Source organism: Coloeus monedula (genome assembly GCF_965178545.1).
Source record: "Coloeus monedula genome assembly, chromosome: 9".
Taxonomy (NCBI): Eukaryota; Metazoa; Chordata; class Aves; order Passeriformes; family Corvidae; genus Coloeus; species Coloeus monedula.
In genome coordinates this window covers 15332165-15349380 of record NC_138789.1, presented here as the reverse complement: position 1 = coordinate 15349380, position 17216 = coordinate 15332165, and the positions used below count along the sequence as shown (strand labels likewise).

Genomic DNA, 17216 nt, shown 5'->3' with positions numbered 1-17216 from the left:
TGGGCTCTGCTGGTTTTTCCCTTGTTCTGATGAAAGAAATGTTACTTATTTCTGTTCCTCAGGTACTTAAATGGTGATAAATCTGATCTCTCATTCTCATTTGCACACGTGATCTGATCCACTGCTATCCATCACTCTCTAAGTATGTCTTCGGAGAACTTAAAAAAATTTCTGGTAGGTTTAACTTTAACTAGAATTCACTTTCCCCAGTTAATTCTCGTATCTCCATTATGCAAAGCTATGTTATTTACTCCAAGTTATTTGCTCTGCTTCTGAATGTAGTCTAGTGGTAAGCATTGAATTTGACTCAATGGAAGCCTAATAATAAAATTAACAGAGAAAAGGAATAATACTTCCCCACTGGTATACCATCATCAAGCCCAGATGCAATTATGATGAGAGAAATAGGAGCTAGGAATGCTGCTAGCAGTGGCCAGCCCATCTCGTGCTACTCCAATGGGCCATAAGCAGCATAATAATTTTGTTCTCACCTATGGCCAATGCAGGAATCATCACTTAGCTGCTTGTAAAGATATTCCCTCATCTCTTCCAGGGACAGCCTGGATCAATCTGTGCTGGGGCTCAGAACCACTCAGTGATTTAAGATTATTAGCTAATAATATAAAAACCAAGGAGGAAATAATTTGACAGCTTTAAAACACAGTTTACCTACCATATAAGTTTATGGCATTTAAGACTAAAGGAACTGTTAATGTGGTTTAATATTTCATTTGGTGTACTGTAGTGCACTGAATTTTATTTAGGTATTTTATTGTGTGGCCCATATAGGTGAATTTTTTAAATCCTTCACACTGATGAGCTACAGTTCACTTTCCCTTCTCCATTTTAGCTTCAGCAGTGAAAGCCTATCAATCTAATGCAAGTTGCAAGATGTATCCTTAATTCAGCCATATAACCAGTTACTCCTTTGGTCACAACTTATACATTATTTATCCTCAAAGTCATTACTTAAAGCGTCTTGAATTTTATTTACACAAGCAAAATCTTTTAAAAGCATAGTATTTAATCTCCAACTTTTATATCTCTTCATTAAGCCAATCTTAAAATGTTAGCTCACCAAGAGCAAGATGAGACCAAGAGATAACACCTCTATCAGAATCTTACTGACTGCATTAGGTTCTTGAAACATAATATCAGATCCATTCCTAGATAAACTATACCTGTATGGACATGGAAGAGTAGTAAACTAATGCTCACTACTTCTTGGAAGAGCCATCAAGTTTTCAGATACTGAAATGGGAAATACCTTTAAAAGCACCCCATTTTCTGCATTGTCAATATGCAAGAATTTAACCTCTAGAATTTCACTTAAAGGTACTATTATAAAGTCTTTTAAATGCCTGAAAAATTATTTTGGCAAAATAATAATGCTCCAGTCATTTGCCATGTTGTTCTTTTTAATCAGCCATGCTGAGATATTGTTAACTGGACAAGTTTGCAGAGAGTTTTCTAAATGTTAGAACAGTATGCCACACTAACATCAGAATTTTGTTTTTCGTTCAAATATCAAACACACCTGAATAAGATTTGCACATCATCCTTGTTTCTTCTCAAAATATTGCAACTAATTATTCGTCAAGAGGATATCTCATTAGAAAGAAACAGCTAGGAGAAAACTCTGTATTCTCCCTCTGACATTGATCAATATAAGATGCATGCAGGAAAAAAAGGCAAAATACGTAGTGGTACTTTCACAATGTTCTTCCTAAACTCCAGCTATCAGCTCTCAATTCCTGGGGAGTGGAATAATCCCTGCAGATGGACAAATGCCATAGTAAAATTGAAAAATGGGCTATATCTTCAACATCCATATTCCTGCTTTCTAAGAAAAAAATGTCTTAAGTGAAGGAAGCACTGTTTCTGTATGTTGCTGTTGCCTTTCATAAAGCTGTCCTCTAACACAGCCAATACACATCTGCAGTCCCAAATTGTAGAGGCTACTTGCTTTTGTGAACTTCAACACATGTTCGACAGAATTCAGCTTTTAATATGAAAGCTGTCATAAGATTAAACCAAATTCAAACCAAATTTGAAGTACTGTAGTATATAAAGATGAAAAACTGAAATTTAACAGCAAAACAAACACATTAAAGGATTCCAAGAGAGCCAAAAATCACCTAACAGTGTGACAAACGCAAACTTTGTAAAGTTTCATGTGAAACAACTTAAACTTAAGCACTTTGTCCTAAATCACAAAGTCTGAAAGACTGGAAACCACTTGCTTTTGTCTCCAAAGGTGTCTTGCGGTCTGCCAGTGTAGTTTGTGGGTAAGCACATCAATTCTAATCTTTTGTACCACCCCTGTAATCTAGGTAACACATACAAGCCTTGCAACATCCAACAGGAAGCAGAGGCAGCTGCTGGGTAATACATATAAAGTTACTGCACATACAGAGGGGTAGTGCATGAAATGCAGAACTTCAGCAGTTTATAAATCATTTAATTCCATTCAGTTTGAATTGAAAGGAAAAGGTGGGAAACTACAAGCAACCTCCTCCTTAATTCTCCAGTATATGATTTGTGTTCAAAAGAACAACAGCTTGTTCAAGAGTCACAGTTTTCTTAAACCTTCAAATTAATGGAAGCTTGTAACAGTCCAAACTTCCAAAGTATTCATTTCCACATAGCTTAACAGCTTTACTTCAGTACTACCTACTTAATGAGATATTCTCTTGAACAGTAAAAATGTTTTACAGAAGTTGCTTTCAGTTAACATTTCTGTATCTAATCAAAGGCAACTTCTGTGAAGCATCAGTAATCCTCATGCAGCCTGAAAGTGTCTAACCACAGTACAAATCTTGCAGTGTCTGTGTGCTCATGCCATTTGTGTTACATCAGTTAAAGCACATGAACTGGAAGGTCAAGTGACAGAATAGACTGATTGCTAGATTTTATTTCTCCTGTGCCAAACACAGGGGAACCAAGCTTCTGTACTTACTGACAAGAATAACAAAAGTTGCTTCACAGAAGTTGCAGCCTGTGATAAAGCATTTTAAGTTAAAATCCCACTAAGCTAGAAGTTAAGAATGCTGCAGAGATAGCTTTAACAATGGGAGGGAAATGGAGGAAGACAGAAAATGCTAGGTGGAAAGACTTCAAATTAATGAAAAGAAGAAATGGCAACTGAACACAGGATTCTGAAAAGGCAAACAGAGTGTCTAATAGTACATATTAAAAGCTCTCAAAGAAGTTTACATCATGACTTCCTGTTTGTGATGATCCTCAACATTTCAGGTTTTCACACTACTTTCAACCTTCAACAATAAAGTCCTAAGTCACAACCACCTAACAACTTTGTACCCAATAAAGCAACTCGGCCAATAAGGAGAAAAGGAAGTACAGCACTTAATATACATGACTTATCACAGGATTAGCTACTAGCTAACTAGAAATACTTCAGTCAGAGTGTCCTTTCATTATGCATTAGCTGTTCTTTGAATTGATAAGTTGTGTAAAAGATTACAGGACAGCTGTCAGTAACTTTCTAGGCAATAAGCACAAAACCAGATATGTTTACTAAAGTTCAAAATGCAAGTAAGTAGTAATTGATCTACATGTATTTGATTTCTGAGTGAAGTTATGATTGCACTGAGGAATTTAAGAATTAATTCACTATTTTACATAACATTACAAATTTTGCTCAATATTTTAATTCTAACCCATATTTGGGTGTTCAAGTCAGTGCAAAGAAAGAGGTGCATGTAAATACATTTAAGATAATGTGCACAGAACTGCAGAATTGTTAAGGTTGAAAAAGGCCTCTACAGAGTCCAACCACTAACCTAACCCTGCCGTGTTCACCACTAAAGCAGAAATTTACAGAAGTCTAAAAGTCTAGTAGAGCAGAAGTCTACAACTTCTTCTTACAAGGTTCTCAAAGCTCCAAATTCTGCCTGTTTGTTCCCCTGAAGTGTTCATCACATATATGTTTAAGACTTACTCTGAAGTAGTCAATATTCAACTCAGCTTACCATGTTACAGAAATCCTCTGGTAGGTATAAAAGGAATCAGGCAGGTAGTTTGTTAGAATGAGCCGAAAATCCAATAATTCTATTTGTAGTTATTTTACTGTATTTGAATGGTAAGAAAAAAGGTGTATTTTTCTATTTAATTACCTTATACATTTAATACCAATGTGGCTCATTGGTTCAATTTTGGGTGCCATACTACCAATTTCCAGTACTTGCAGTTTTATTCAGTAACAGGAACACAACTTGAATTGACTACAAGTAAGTCTTCTTATAATATTATTTGAAAGCTGACTATAGCATTAGTATTCCTAGATGAGTAATAAAAGCAGCTGAAATTTATCCTTCAGGCTGCAAGCTGCATTATATTTAAGAAGCATGCAAAATTTTGAGCTCAGAAAAAGATGACCAAAAATAATTCTATTTTTAAAAAGTTTTGTATATACTTACAAAAACTTCCAACCAATTACCCTTTGTAATCTGAGTCCATTGATTCATCATTTGATATAGCACGCAGAGTTGCAACACATTGCTGATTTAGGTTACCCCATTGGAACGGGTGAGAGAAATATTTGAATACCAAGGGCCAAACTTTCCTCACTTAGTCAAGAAATGGTACAGCAGCAGCTTGCTGCACCTGTGCCATAGCAAACTCCCACCCCACCTTTTAGTAACGAATTCAGCTTTAGACACGGGGCAGTAATAGTGACTCTCTGCTGGCCTTATTGGTGTTCCTCACCGATACCCTAGATTTGCCCTGTGCCTGGCTACTAGCCTGGCTTGCAAACACTGATGGCACAGTAGACCTTTACAAGAACTCTGCAATCAAGATGGATCATGCTGTTGCCACAACTTGGTACCATCACCATCTGATGGATGACATCACAGAACAGAATTAAAGCATATAGCTCCTCCAGGCTCCACTGATAGAGAAACATATACATTCACACTGCTGGCCAATGGCACAAAATAATACTTATCCAAAAGCCAGAATATGGACTTAGTCTGCAGCTACTTGTATTCAATATAGGATTTGGTCATTATTTTGTTCCATCCTTCAGATGGAGAACCTGCAACTTTTCTGGTGTAAAAATCTGTAAAAATGCAGTGCTGGAGAGGAAAAAAACGTTAAATACGCAGAATCAACATTGATGGCCATGCCTAGATGTTTCATCTTGTTTCACACGTATCCATCCCACTCCTATCTTAAATTATAACTTTTGCTTTAATTAACATTTGCATTTATGTGCAGCTTAAAGTTACACAATTACAATATATTAGAAGGTAACCATACAGTCACCAAGAGCTCTGTTCCTTTTCCAGTGCCTTTTACATGCTAACCAGTTGGGAGATTGTGGTTAGCATGTCACATACGCCATCACCCTATCTTCAGGAAGATGCATTTGCAAATGTGTAACGTTTCTTTTAGCTTTTGCAGAAGTAGAATCAGAAAGCATCTAGCCAAAAAACAAAGAACATGGTCATTAATGGATGTATGCATGAAGACACTTCAGTGCAGATTTAAGGAAGTTGTTTATTTAACTGGCATTGACTGAATTATACTTCTGACATTTAGCAGTTGAGAGCAAACATTTTTGTCTCTTCCTGTTGCCATTTTCTTCAGATTTTGCTTTTTGAGGAAACACTGCAGGAAACACTACTTTCCCTCTTAAGATTTTATTTAAAAACTAGACAAATAGATACGTAACAGTAAGGGTGAAAGGGAAAAAGAAGTCATTGGTAAACAAAGACTTCCAGGCTTGAAGAAAGTCTGTAAAGAAACATGGAGAATGCTGCCAAGGTAGAACATGTCTATTACATACAGAATTTCATAAAATCCTAGAATCACTAAAGTCAGAAAGTAAAATCTGTAAAATCAAGTCAAACCACTTCTTCTTACTGTTTCTATGTATGCTAGAATGATTTCCTCCCTATCGTGTTTACCTAGTTTGGAAATTAAAAATTTAGCCACCACAAAGCACATATTGGAAGAGGAGCACTCTTCTACATGGAACTACTCAAACTCTGCTATTATTGAAATTTATGTTCTTCATAGCTTTTCCTTTCTGTCAAAGTGAGATGCTGATAATGATTTGTCTAGATTGAACTATTTAGGAAATCACTGGTATTACTCAGAATTATCATTATTCTGTGAGCTTATGAACCTCATCTTCATTCCAACCTGTTCACATTAACTCATGCACATTAAAGATGTACAGTATTGCCTGCTTTCATGACAATTCAGTTGCTCAGCCAGGCATATAACAAATTATTGTACAGACAAAATAACGCAACAGCTTTTCAACAGTAATTCCACTTTTCCCCGAAAGCACTGTTTCTTACCTTTTAAACTGACACTGAGCAGAGGAAAAAGTCAGAGGGAAAAGTGCCTTATTTTGTTCATAATGCAAAAATACACTAAATAGCTGGCTTTCTGGGAATTCTTCAAGCAAGCAACAAAGCAAACTAGCTAGAGTGCTTTAATGGAGAAAGCCAGGTTATTGATTTTTAAACCTGTTTTTAAGTGAGCTTAATGATTGGTAAAGGTGCTGGACTGATGGCCCTAGAGACTATCCTCAATCTATAACATAGTGATCTATAGCATAGACAACATTCCAAGATCCTCAACTGTGTTATAAGTCTCAAGGGATTAATCCTAAAAGCTTGGATCTACTAAGATTGTTAGGAAAACACTATCTACACTTAAAGAAAGGATGTGTTTGTTTAAGTAAAGGAAAAAGGCAACAAACAATTAGATTGAATTGCTCTACAATCCTATGGTTTTAAGCAACACTTTCAGGGCTGTGTATGAAAAGGCTATAGAAACAGAAGCAGACTCCACTGCAAAGATGACCAGGCATTTTGTATTAGGTAAAATGTAGTATTAGGTAAAAACATTTCTTCACAATGCAGCATGAACTGAAATGAGCCAGTGAGCATAGGAGTTACATAAGCCATCTCTGTTTCAAGACCTTCTGATCTTTTTTAACAGAAAATTACTACAACTACTAGAGCAAGGAAGTTTGAAGACAGAAATTTCATAGATTGAAGGTTCTGACAGTTTAAAACTTAAAAATCTGTTAACTGATATTAAGCAAGCATCCTTTTTTTTTTAAGCAATCTCAGTATATACCACATAAAATTCATCCTTGCAACAGCAAGAACCAAGAAATTTACTCATGGATTCTTCTACTTGCACAAATGAAGTTTAGTTTCTAATTACAGTAGCCTTAACAGTTGTACCAAATAAAGACATAAAGGGGCTTATTCTCATATATGCCGTTCCAAGTGGAATAAATGCAACATGAATATGATCAACTCATTAATTAAGAAAATTAAGGAAAAAGCCGAGATGGAACATAAATGTCAATCTCATTTAATATCAAATCATGTAACTAAACATTCTTTTGTTCTCTTACATCCCAAGATAAAGGCAAGATTCATGAATAAGAGTTTTATTGCATTCATTTAAAATAATGTACTTTGACAAAAACAGGTACTGAAGATGTAGTAACTATTAAATAAGCAAAACCTGCTACAGGTGAAAGGACAAAAGGTACAAGTGATCAGAGACTGTAGTATAATATCACTTACCTCATGATTCAGCTCAGCTATCTGATCTTTCAGTTCTCTGATGTACTGGTTAGAATCCGATTTATTAAGCTGCCCTTGAATTTTTCCTTCTTCTTTCTGTTTTGGTTAAAAAAAGGAATCATATTCAAGTTATTCAAAGATCTACTATATCAAAAATCTTATTTTAACCATCTGCATATTTTTGTCACAAACAAAAGCTCTTCCCAGATACCACCCAGCACTTTCATTTGGTTGAAATTACAGCAGGTATTTAGAGGTGACAGTGGCTCAGACCAAGCTGACTCTCTCAATAGTACCAGGTAGGATGCTATGGTGGAGTATGAAGAATTAACAGCTTCACAGGTGGAATCCACATCCTATATACGTGAGATTGCATTTTAGTAAACCACTCCTACAGAATACTATCAATACATGGAACATATCTTAGTGTACTTCATTTTCACTAATGTAAAGTTTACATTTAGCAACAAGACATTTCCTTTTGTCTCCAAGTAAACAAAACCATTCTTTCCTTGCATTGTGGGACATGCCCTGGGAAACACTACATATGACAAGCCTTTTTTGTCCTGTAGGAAGAATTGTAACATCCAAAATATGGTGGTATTTGTCACATAGGAGTTCCAGAGAGTATAAATGAAGAGAGAAATGTCCCCTAATACCAATGCTTCAAGAGGTATACAGAAAAACTGGCAAGTAAAAAAAGAAAACCAACCCAAACAAAAATACATGAAGAGGAATATGACATTCCCCTCATTTGTCAACCAAATGCAGCTCCTACGTTTCAGGATGCTTGAAAGGTTTCATCTGCACTGAATGCCTGCAGCACTGGTTTCCATCTTGTCCCTAAAGGGAATCCTAATGTGACTGAACCAAACTTGGCAGAACTGAGATAAATAATGACCCTGATGAGGAATGCACTCCATGTCTTCTGCTTGCTACTAATAAAATGCAGAACAACTCTGCTCTTGACTTTTTCCAGCTAAGTAATTTCTGAAGCAGCCACCAGCTCTGGAGAATGCAAGCACCTTGATTTTGTATAATTCTTTACCTTAACTGTAAATCACATACAAGCAGTATATTACAGAAATACAAATAAAATGGAAATATATTGTTTTTCTACCTATAGCTCATTTTGCTGAAGTTTTAATTACACTTGAAGAAAGCAAACAGTTTACTTAAACAGCCAAATTGAAAGTCATTTGCAAAGAGAAGTTATATATCTTTTAGAATGAAAAGTGTTAACTGTTCTCAAAAATTAAGACAAAAAGCTTTAATGGAGAGGTCCCTTTAAAACACCCCTCTGAAATATACCCAGGACAGAACTTTGAGGAGAGGTAACATGCTACCTTCCAAACATTTTTCCTGAAGGAAGAGAACAATTTAGAACACTGTCAGTGTTGGCAGTATCAAAGCAATACCTCTTTTTTTGGGCTTTGTTTTTCTTGCAGTGAGGTATGCATTACAAAATTACCCCAAAAATAATTTTGTCATATTAATTCCCACAATCTGTAACATGGAAGAACAAGATCCTTTAATGCATAATTCGATACTGAACCTAGTTTCCAAGGTAACCTATGGCTAAATTCACACACACACAAGTAGTATTAATATTAACAGTATTACTGATAGTTCCTGTCCTAAATAGTAAAAAAAATCCCAAACACAGTCTAACCCCATCATCTCTCTCTACAAGAATGACTACTGGCCTATGAAACAAATGCAACATAACCTGCAGACTAAAAATACATCAGCATATGAAAAAATCTTCCTTGCTGTCAGACACTAAGATTCCACACAATGAGAATGACCTGATCTCTTGATGTAGCAGGAATATATGGGAGAAATGCTTGTCTTAAGCCCTTTCCCTCTGTTTGAAACCTTGACTTTCCCACTTAAGCCTCTAATTCTATGGACTCTACTATGTCACTGTACACTATGCAATCAAAATGCAACAGTAAAGCAAGATTTTAGCAGAAATAGAACAGAGGTGCCACAGTCCTTTTAAAACAGAAGTGTAATAAACAGCTGAGCTTACACAGAAACTGGGTGCACAAGAGGCCATGAAACAGGCACTCCCAAGGTCAGTATAAACTAACAGCAGAAGCAGTAACATTTAGCAGGTTGGGTTTGGCACACAAATAGCTGTTAGTGTATATCATATGGGAATTACAACTTCCATTACATTTAAGTGGTTTTATTGTTACTTTTTATTCTAGAAACAGTACTGTAAAGTTAATGTAGATATTACAGAATAATTGTGTGTATTTGCTCACAGAAGAACTGACTGTAGCTACAGTCAGTTGGAGCTGAATGGAAGGCATAAGCCTGGCTTGCAAGATGCCCATTATTAGTGAAACGCAACTAAGTTTCAGTTTTCCTTTCAGAGCTACAGATTTTGTACAGCTGGCAATTCACAAAAAAAAAAAAAAAAAAAGGAACCCTGCAATGGCATCTTCTACAAATATACTTTAAGAAAGGTCATGCTGTAACTTCCTCTTGCAACATTCAAAATTGGAAGCTGATCCTTTTAACTGGCTGCAAAAAAAGTCACATATTTCTAATTAAATAACCCCATGTTCTGTGGGCTACCAAGTCTGTCTGCAGTGGATAAATAGGAAAAGGCATCAGAGTTTTCTTTACAGCTGCTGTTCATCTCTGACCAATAAAAAAAGATATAGTCTACTAAGTTGATCACGCCATTGTCCTTTACAGATGCTTATGCAAGTGTGGTAGCAAACCACTGGAAAACATGCAGGAGTCAGACACCAAAGCATTAAAATATATTTTAATTTCTATCAAAATCATCTAATTTAGAGAATAAATAATAAGTAGACAGCTGAAAGCTTACATATATTTAATGAACAAAAAAGGTCCTTCAAAGTTTTATCTGTCATATTATTATTTTTAAGTTACCCAATATTCTTTAATATTCGAATGACTGATATTTCTCATCAATACATACATTTTTATACAACTACAAAGTATTACCATAATCTTCCAAATTGTTTCACCTTCCAGTGACATTTCATGTTAGAAAGTAATCTGAACCTAATGCAAATATTTCCCACCCTCTGATGAGCATTCATTAATCAAAGGTAAATTTTAATGTGAGGAACTTAAATTTGGTAGTAATATTTTTTAACAGTAGCTTTTCATTAGGGGAGCTTGACACCACCACCCCTCCGCCTCCTTTTCTCCAAACTAAACAAGCCCAAAATCCTTAGCCACTCCTCATAGAACTTTCTTTTCAGCCCTTTCACCAGCTTTTTTAATTATTACCCTATAGACACCTTCAAAGACCTTCATATCCTTTTGAAATCGTGGGGCCCAGAGCTGCACACAGTACTCAAGGTGAGGGCATACTACCAGTTACTACACAGTCACACTGACATAAGAAAAATTAAATTGCTTTCATGCAGCTTAAGTTCATTTAATGCTTCTAATTGTGGCATTTACTTTAGTAGGAAGTAGACATTTCACTCTGCATTGGTTGTATACTGTGCTTGAATAGTTTTGTACTACTGCGCTTGAGCAACTTTGCACTTCTGAGGAAAGCACCCAGATCAACTGTATGGGTTCAAAACTGAATGTTACAACTCCACTTACAATTTAGAAGTCTTCAAGGTATGAATATCACACCTTTTAAAAGAGAATAGCATAAGCAATTACATGTTTAATTTTTTTAAATCTAGAGTTATACACATAGGATGTGGGCTGCTGGTTTGGTTTTTTGGTGGTGGGCTTTGAGGGGGAGCACTATTATAGAAAATCTGTGATACTTGGAGAGGTCACAACACAAAAACTAGCTGGTCGCTAGGCAAATAGTAGTAATTTTAAATTTAAAATTAATACACAGAGAAAAAGTCAGATAACATGTCAACAAGCAAAGTGTGGGTATTATCAGAATTGCAAAATACTGAAAGCTAGCCAATTCTAGAATCTAGGAATTTGTTTGAAACATCCTGCAGTCACGTGTGAATGAATCTTTACATCCCTGGCATACTGCATCTGCATATTAGCACCACTGCAGTGCCTACCTCCTCTCCCCAGAAGGGTTTTTAGAAAAGCAATGCCAGCTGGTGTTACACTGTAATTAAAGATGCCTCATCTCGATTTCACTGCTTTTGAAGATTTGTAACTCCTCCCTTGATAGTCTCTTCCAACAGACCAGCTCCACCATCACCACCAGGGTTAGAAATCTGTGTATCAGGGTAACAAACACCCTCGTGGCAGGTATCACCTCTGCTCTAAGGACAAGTGCTTGTAACAGTGTACACAGCCAATCCAACCCCCTGCCCCAGAGGTTGTGTATATAGTGGGAGTAGCACGGGCAGTGAAGCAGGAAATGAGCTCTGTAGATCAAAAAAACCTGCTGCTAAACCAGAACTCACTTAGGCCCCTTCACAGTTTTGGAAGCTCTCTCCTCTCATCCTGCTGTGAAGTACTAGAGTGACTGTACTTGTGTGCATACCAAGAATTACACTGAGAGCTCCTGAGAAGAAAAATCTGCACCCCAAAAATTTGCTCCTTGAAATGAAGAAGAATTCTGTCCACCAAAAAGTATCAACTGAGAATCACGGTTTTCATATCACATTTAAATCCTCCTTTGTCTAGCTTTCTAAAAGAAAAGCATCTTGCAAAGCAGCAGCTAGTCTCAAAAAACTACCTGACGCCTACTGAGAACTCCTGAACATGTGGAGACCTTTCAAACTCAATCAGCATCAGGCCAGGATGTATAGCTGGCAACACAAGAGTGCAGAGACAGACTGCTTAAAAAAATATGCTGATTTAAAATACCCGAAACCATTACTGTATAATGGCCTCCCAAAATCAAGTTTAGTACTCATAATAAAAAAGGGTTTCTACAACAAACAAATCACCAGGAACCACCTGAAAAACACTGGAGGCCTTACGCCAGCTTCTGCTGCCCAATGGAAGTTTAAGATACAGAAGATCAGTGTAATTGAATTCTAGTTGCAGGTGTTTCATCCCAAGAGGTGTACAAGTTTTCTAAAACACTCAGTTATCACAACAGAATAGGAAAGGAAATATACATCAACAAGAAAATCAGCCATTTTAAATAATAAGAAAACATTTAGGGTTGTTTTCACTTTAATAACTGTGAACTTAAAAACACAGAAAAAAAATGGTTTCATAGGCAGTCAGAATACAGGCATGCTCGACAGTTGCTGTTCCTCAGATAACTTCTTTACTAAAAATGACTGGAAGTTAGGATGTCTCCCTAACACCCTTAATTTGATCTTTTCTGTCCTAGAAATATTTACGTGGTAACAACTTGCCTCAGCCTCTTTTCAGGAGAGGCTTTAAAATTATTACTCTGTGGCAAAAGACACTGCATTAAAAATGTAAATGAAGTGTATTCAGAAGGGTAGATGTGGTAACTACTGTCCTTTCAGTGACTTTATAGTGACTCATTCTAGACTTTCAAAAAACACATCACTAACATCTCACACCAGTATTGATAAGAGTAAAAAAGGGTTTCCTGTAATTTGAAAAGATGGAAACAATTTCTTTACTGAACAGTCAGTACTTGGAAAAGTTATTAAACAGAGGTCATAGAAAGGCTTCGTTCTAAAGAAATAGTGCTGAAAGTTTAAACCATGGGGAGATTACTAGCACAATAATGGACTTCCTTTACAGTTGTTCTCAAAGCAGCTTTGACAGGGTTAGAGATAGGGTAAATGTGACAAAATTCTCTGAATCTGCCAGGAAACACAGCAGGAGGAAGTGATGTTACTGCCTGTCCAGATCAACCTAACAAAAAGAAGAATTAATTCTTACGGATATTTTTTGCTTTAAGATTACTCAGGTGTAAAACCAGTTTTTCACATTACAGGTATGCTCTCTATCACCCAACTCAAATCAGCCATGGATAATTTTAAGAGGATACTACAAGTCACCAGCTTGCATAGAAATGGAGGAAAAGGGATTAAGCTGCCAAGCAGAGGCTACAGCTGCCCCACTCTGCTTCCTCAAACAGCCTACACTTCCACTGGTCTACTGCTCCTTACCCTAGGCAGCTGAGTGACTGCAGCTTGTAACCGATTTTACCTTGTCTGAATTTTTCTATTCTTCCTTCAATTATTGCAGGGAAAACCTTAAAAAACCAAAACAGAAACAACATCAACGGACCAACAGGACTGCCTATATGCAATCAGAAGGAACCCTTGCTAATTATTAGGCCAGAAATATTTGCTTGCTGCAGTTTGAAGCTATCAGTTCAGCTGAAAACAAGAAAGACTACCTTCCCAAGGAAGCAAACCTGAAGCTTTGCTGATTGACTATAGATATAGAGGGAGACAACATCCATTCCTTGGCTCTTTTGTCTTGGGAAAGGATGGGACAAACAGGATCAGACTGCATGCAACCTGACCAGGACAAGCCATTTAGTTGTAGGGTGTACATCTCTAGCCTTTGTGAGAAAGTGAAGCTGCACCATGAATATTGTGTTCTGTTTTGGGACCCTCAGTACAAGACAGACATTGAGGTGCTGGAGCATGTCCAGAAAAGGGCAACAGAGCTGGTCTGGAGCAAAAGGCTTACAAGCAGCCACTGAGGGAGCTGGGGGTGTTTAGTCCAGAGAAAAGGAGGCTGAGGGAGACCTTATCACTCTACAACCATGTGAAAGGAGGTTATAGCAAGGTGTGGGTCAGTCTCTTCTCCCAGGTAGCAAGTGAAATGACATGAGGAAATGGCCTCAAGTTGCCTCAGGTAAGGCTTAGATTGAATATGAGGAAAAATTTCTTTATGGAAAGGGCTGTCACACATTGGAACAGGCTGCCCAAGGAACTGGTTGAGTCACCATCCCTGGAGGTATTTAAAAGACATGTCAATGTGGCACTTAGGATCATGGTTTAGTGGTGGACTTGACAATGCTGGGTTAACAGTTGGACTCAATTATCTTAAAGGTCTTTTCCAACCTAAATGATTGTATGATTCTATGTAAGCTTCTCCCCAGTGTAGAAGTACAAAAAATAGTAGCCCAGCCATCCAAAAATCCATCCTTCATCTGTTAATAAATTGCTCAAATGTCCTGCCCAAAGCCCAGAAACCTGCCAAATACATCCAAGTCATTTTTGGGAAGGGATGCCATCCAGAGGGACCTGAACAAGGGCCCATGGGAACCTCATGAGGTTCAATAAGGTTCAGTGGAAGGTGCTACACCTGGGTCAGGGCAAACCCTCATATCAATAGATGCTGGGGATGAATGAATCAAGAGCAGCCCTACCGAGAAGGACTTGGGGGTGCTGGTGGCTGAGAGGCTGGACATGAACTGGTAATGTACACTTGGAGCCCAGAAAACCAAACGTGTCCTTGGCTGCATCAGAAGCAGTGTCGGCAGCAGCTCAAGGGAGGGAATTCTGCCCCTCTACTCCATGCTTCTGAGACCCCACCTGGGGGCTCTGGGGTCCCCAGCACTGGAACAACATAGACTTGGCGTAGTGAGTCCAGAGGAGGCCATGAAGATGATCAGAGGGCTGGAGCACTTCTAGGAAGACAGGCTGAGAGAGTTGGGGCTGCTCAGCCAGGAGAAGAGAAAGCTCCAGGGAGACCTTAGAGCCCCTTCCTAAAGCAGCTACAAGAGAGCTGGAAGGGGACTTTTGACAAGGGCGTATAGTCATAGGACAAGAGGGAATGGCTTTAAACTGAAAGTGGGTTGATTGAGATTGAATATTAGGAAGAAATTCTTTACTGTGAGGATGGTGAGGCAACCTGGTCTAGGGAAAGGTGTCCCTGCCCATGGCAGGGAGACTGGAAAAAGATGATCTTCAAGGTTCCTTCCAATCCAAGCCATTCTGTGATTCTATGTTTGCCTCCCAAACATAAGCTGAACTGGCAAGTGAGAGAAAAATAACAACAGAGAAGAGTAAACAAAAGCTGACAAAGTAAACTTTTGTTTCCACATAACAGAGTTATAACACCAGGGCTTTTCTTTGTCACTTCTGGGGCTTAGGTATGTGCAATGTAAGTTAAACTTCAGTTGTATTTCAATTCTATGCTATTTTTGGTAAAGAAAGACCTAGAATATCCATCACGTATTGGACAACTCATTGCATTTCAATACACCTACACAAGAGTTTAAAAGCTCAGCATCATGAACTGAATGCTCAAACAGGGCAAGGTGACATTTAGATTATATTAAGAAATAACTTCTTAACATCATAATAAACTGACAACTTGTTGCAGAATTACATCTATTATTGAATGGTAGTTCACTCTCCATCCCTGTCATTATTACTAACCAAAACTAAGAGTGACCCAGAAACTGTGATTTAAATCTAGCATGTGTGCGTGTCATGTCAGATCAGTTTGTATGTAGGAGTAGTGATACTCTGCCTTACAAATTTAACATCACTGTCTTGCACCTACACCTACACAAACATTTAAAAGAAAACCTCGCAATTTAGGTTAAACATTGCTATGGCCCCCGTGGACCTGGTAATTAATCCCTTAAGCTTCTCAGAAAAGCACCACCCCTTCAAAAAAAAGGGAAGGTTATGTGGTAGGCTAACTTCCTCCCTTCATTTTTATCGGCTTTGAAACAGCATGACAGGCAAGATCTATTTGTGATGCTCCGTGCATCTGTACTTTAATTGTGATACCTATGCTCCAAGACTGGCTAAATGTATTTCTGGTATTAAATATTGCATTTCAAGTCATTAAGGCAAGTCCTGATTAAAAGGGCCTCTGCTCCCCACATCAGGTGACAGCAATTACAGCAACAAGCTGAACAGAAGAGAATGGGAGGCAGCTCTTTCTCCAGTGAGGAAGAAGTAACGTAGAGTTTCAATTTCCTTAAAAAGTGGCTTTTGTTTAAGTCCTGTTATCAACTGCATGTTTTATAGTTTATAAGCTTTGGGAATTCAGGATTTCCAACTCCATTATTACATTTTCCTGGTGGAGGTGTTTCAAGGCTTTTGAGCATGAGTACCCAAAAAGGAAGTTTTGATCCTAAGTTTTGTATTTGCAGGCAAAACACACTGATCAAAAATATCTGCTTAGACTCTTAAAAAAAAAACCCAACCTATCATAGTTCAATAAAAGCATTTCAAGTCACATCTACAGTATATCAAAAATAAATTAACATTAGCAGAACTTATTTATGCTAAATAATTTGTTTTAAATATTATAAAGTTTACACTCAAAATCTGTATTTCACAATTGAAGAAATTATCTTTCATGCTAGTGTAAATTAGAGATCAGATGTTCACCAAAAACCTAACAGTGCAAACTCATTAAATGAATGTGAACTTCAGCCACAAAATGACTTCATTCTCCACACTGTATACAAAGAAAGCACAGCCACTCTCACTTCTGTGAAGAAAACCAAGAAATTTACTAAGATCAAACTCAAGAAATCATTAGCAGGTGATAATCTGAGAACACCATAAAGATTGGAACTGGAAATGCACTTTGGAAGGAAACAAAAAGCCTAGAATAATAAAAGCATAACTAAAACTTGCACTGTGCAAAGTAGTACTTGTGAAAAGGAAGGAGAGATGATGTGGATAAACAACTGTTTATAAATGAGAGAGTTTATTTATATTTACTTTATTTAAATTTATTTATTTAAATTTATAAATGAGAGAGTGCAATATTACAACAAAACAG

The 17216-nt window shown here is 37.3% G+C and overlaps 1 protein-coding gene across 5 annotated transcripts in view; it reads right to left on the bottom strand.

The window, feature by feature from the left end:
• Window positions 1–17216, bottom strand: part of EVI5 (ecotropic viral integration site 5) — a 75085-nt gene that overhangs the window by 11218 nt on the left and 46651 nt on the right. For all 5 annotated transcript variants that reach the window (XM_082287633.1, XM_082287636.1, XM_082287637.1 and 2 more), the window contains one exon: window positions 7584–7679. In XM_082287633.1, coding sequence (XP_082143759.1) covers window positions 7584–7679 — 96 coding nt within the window. The remainder of the gene's footprint in view (window positions 1–7583; window positions 7680–17216) is intronic.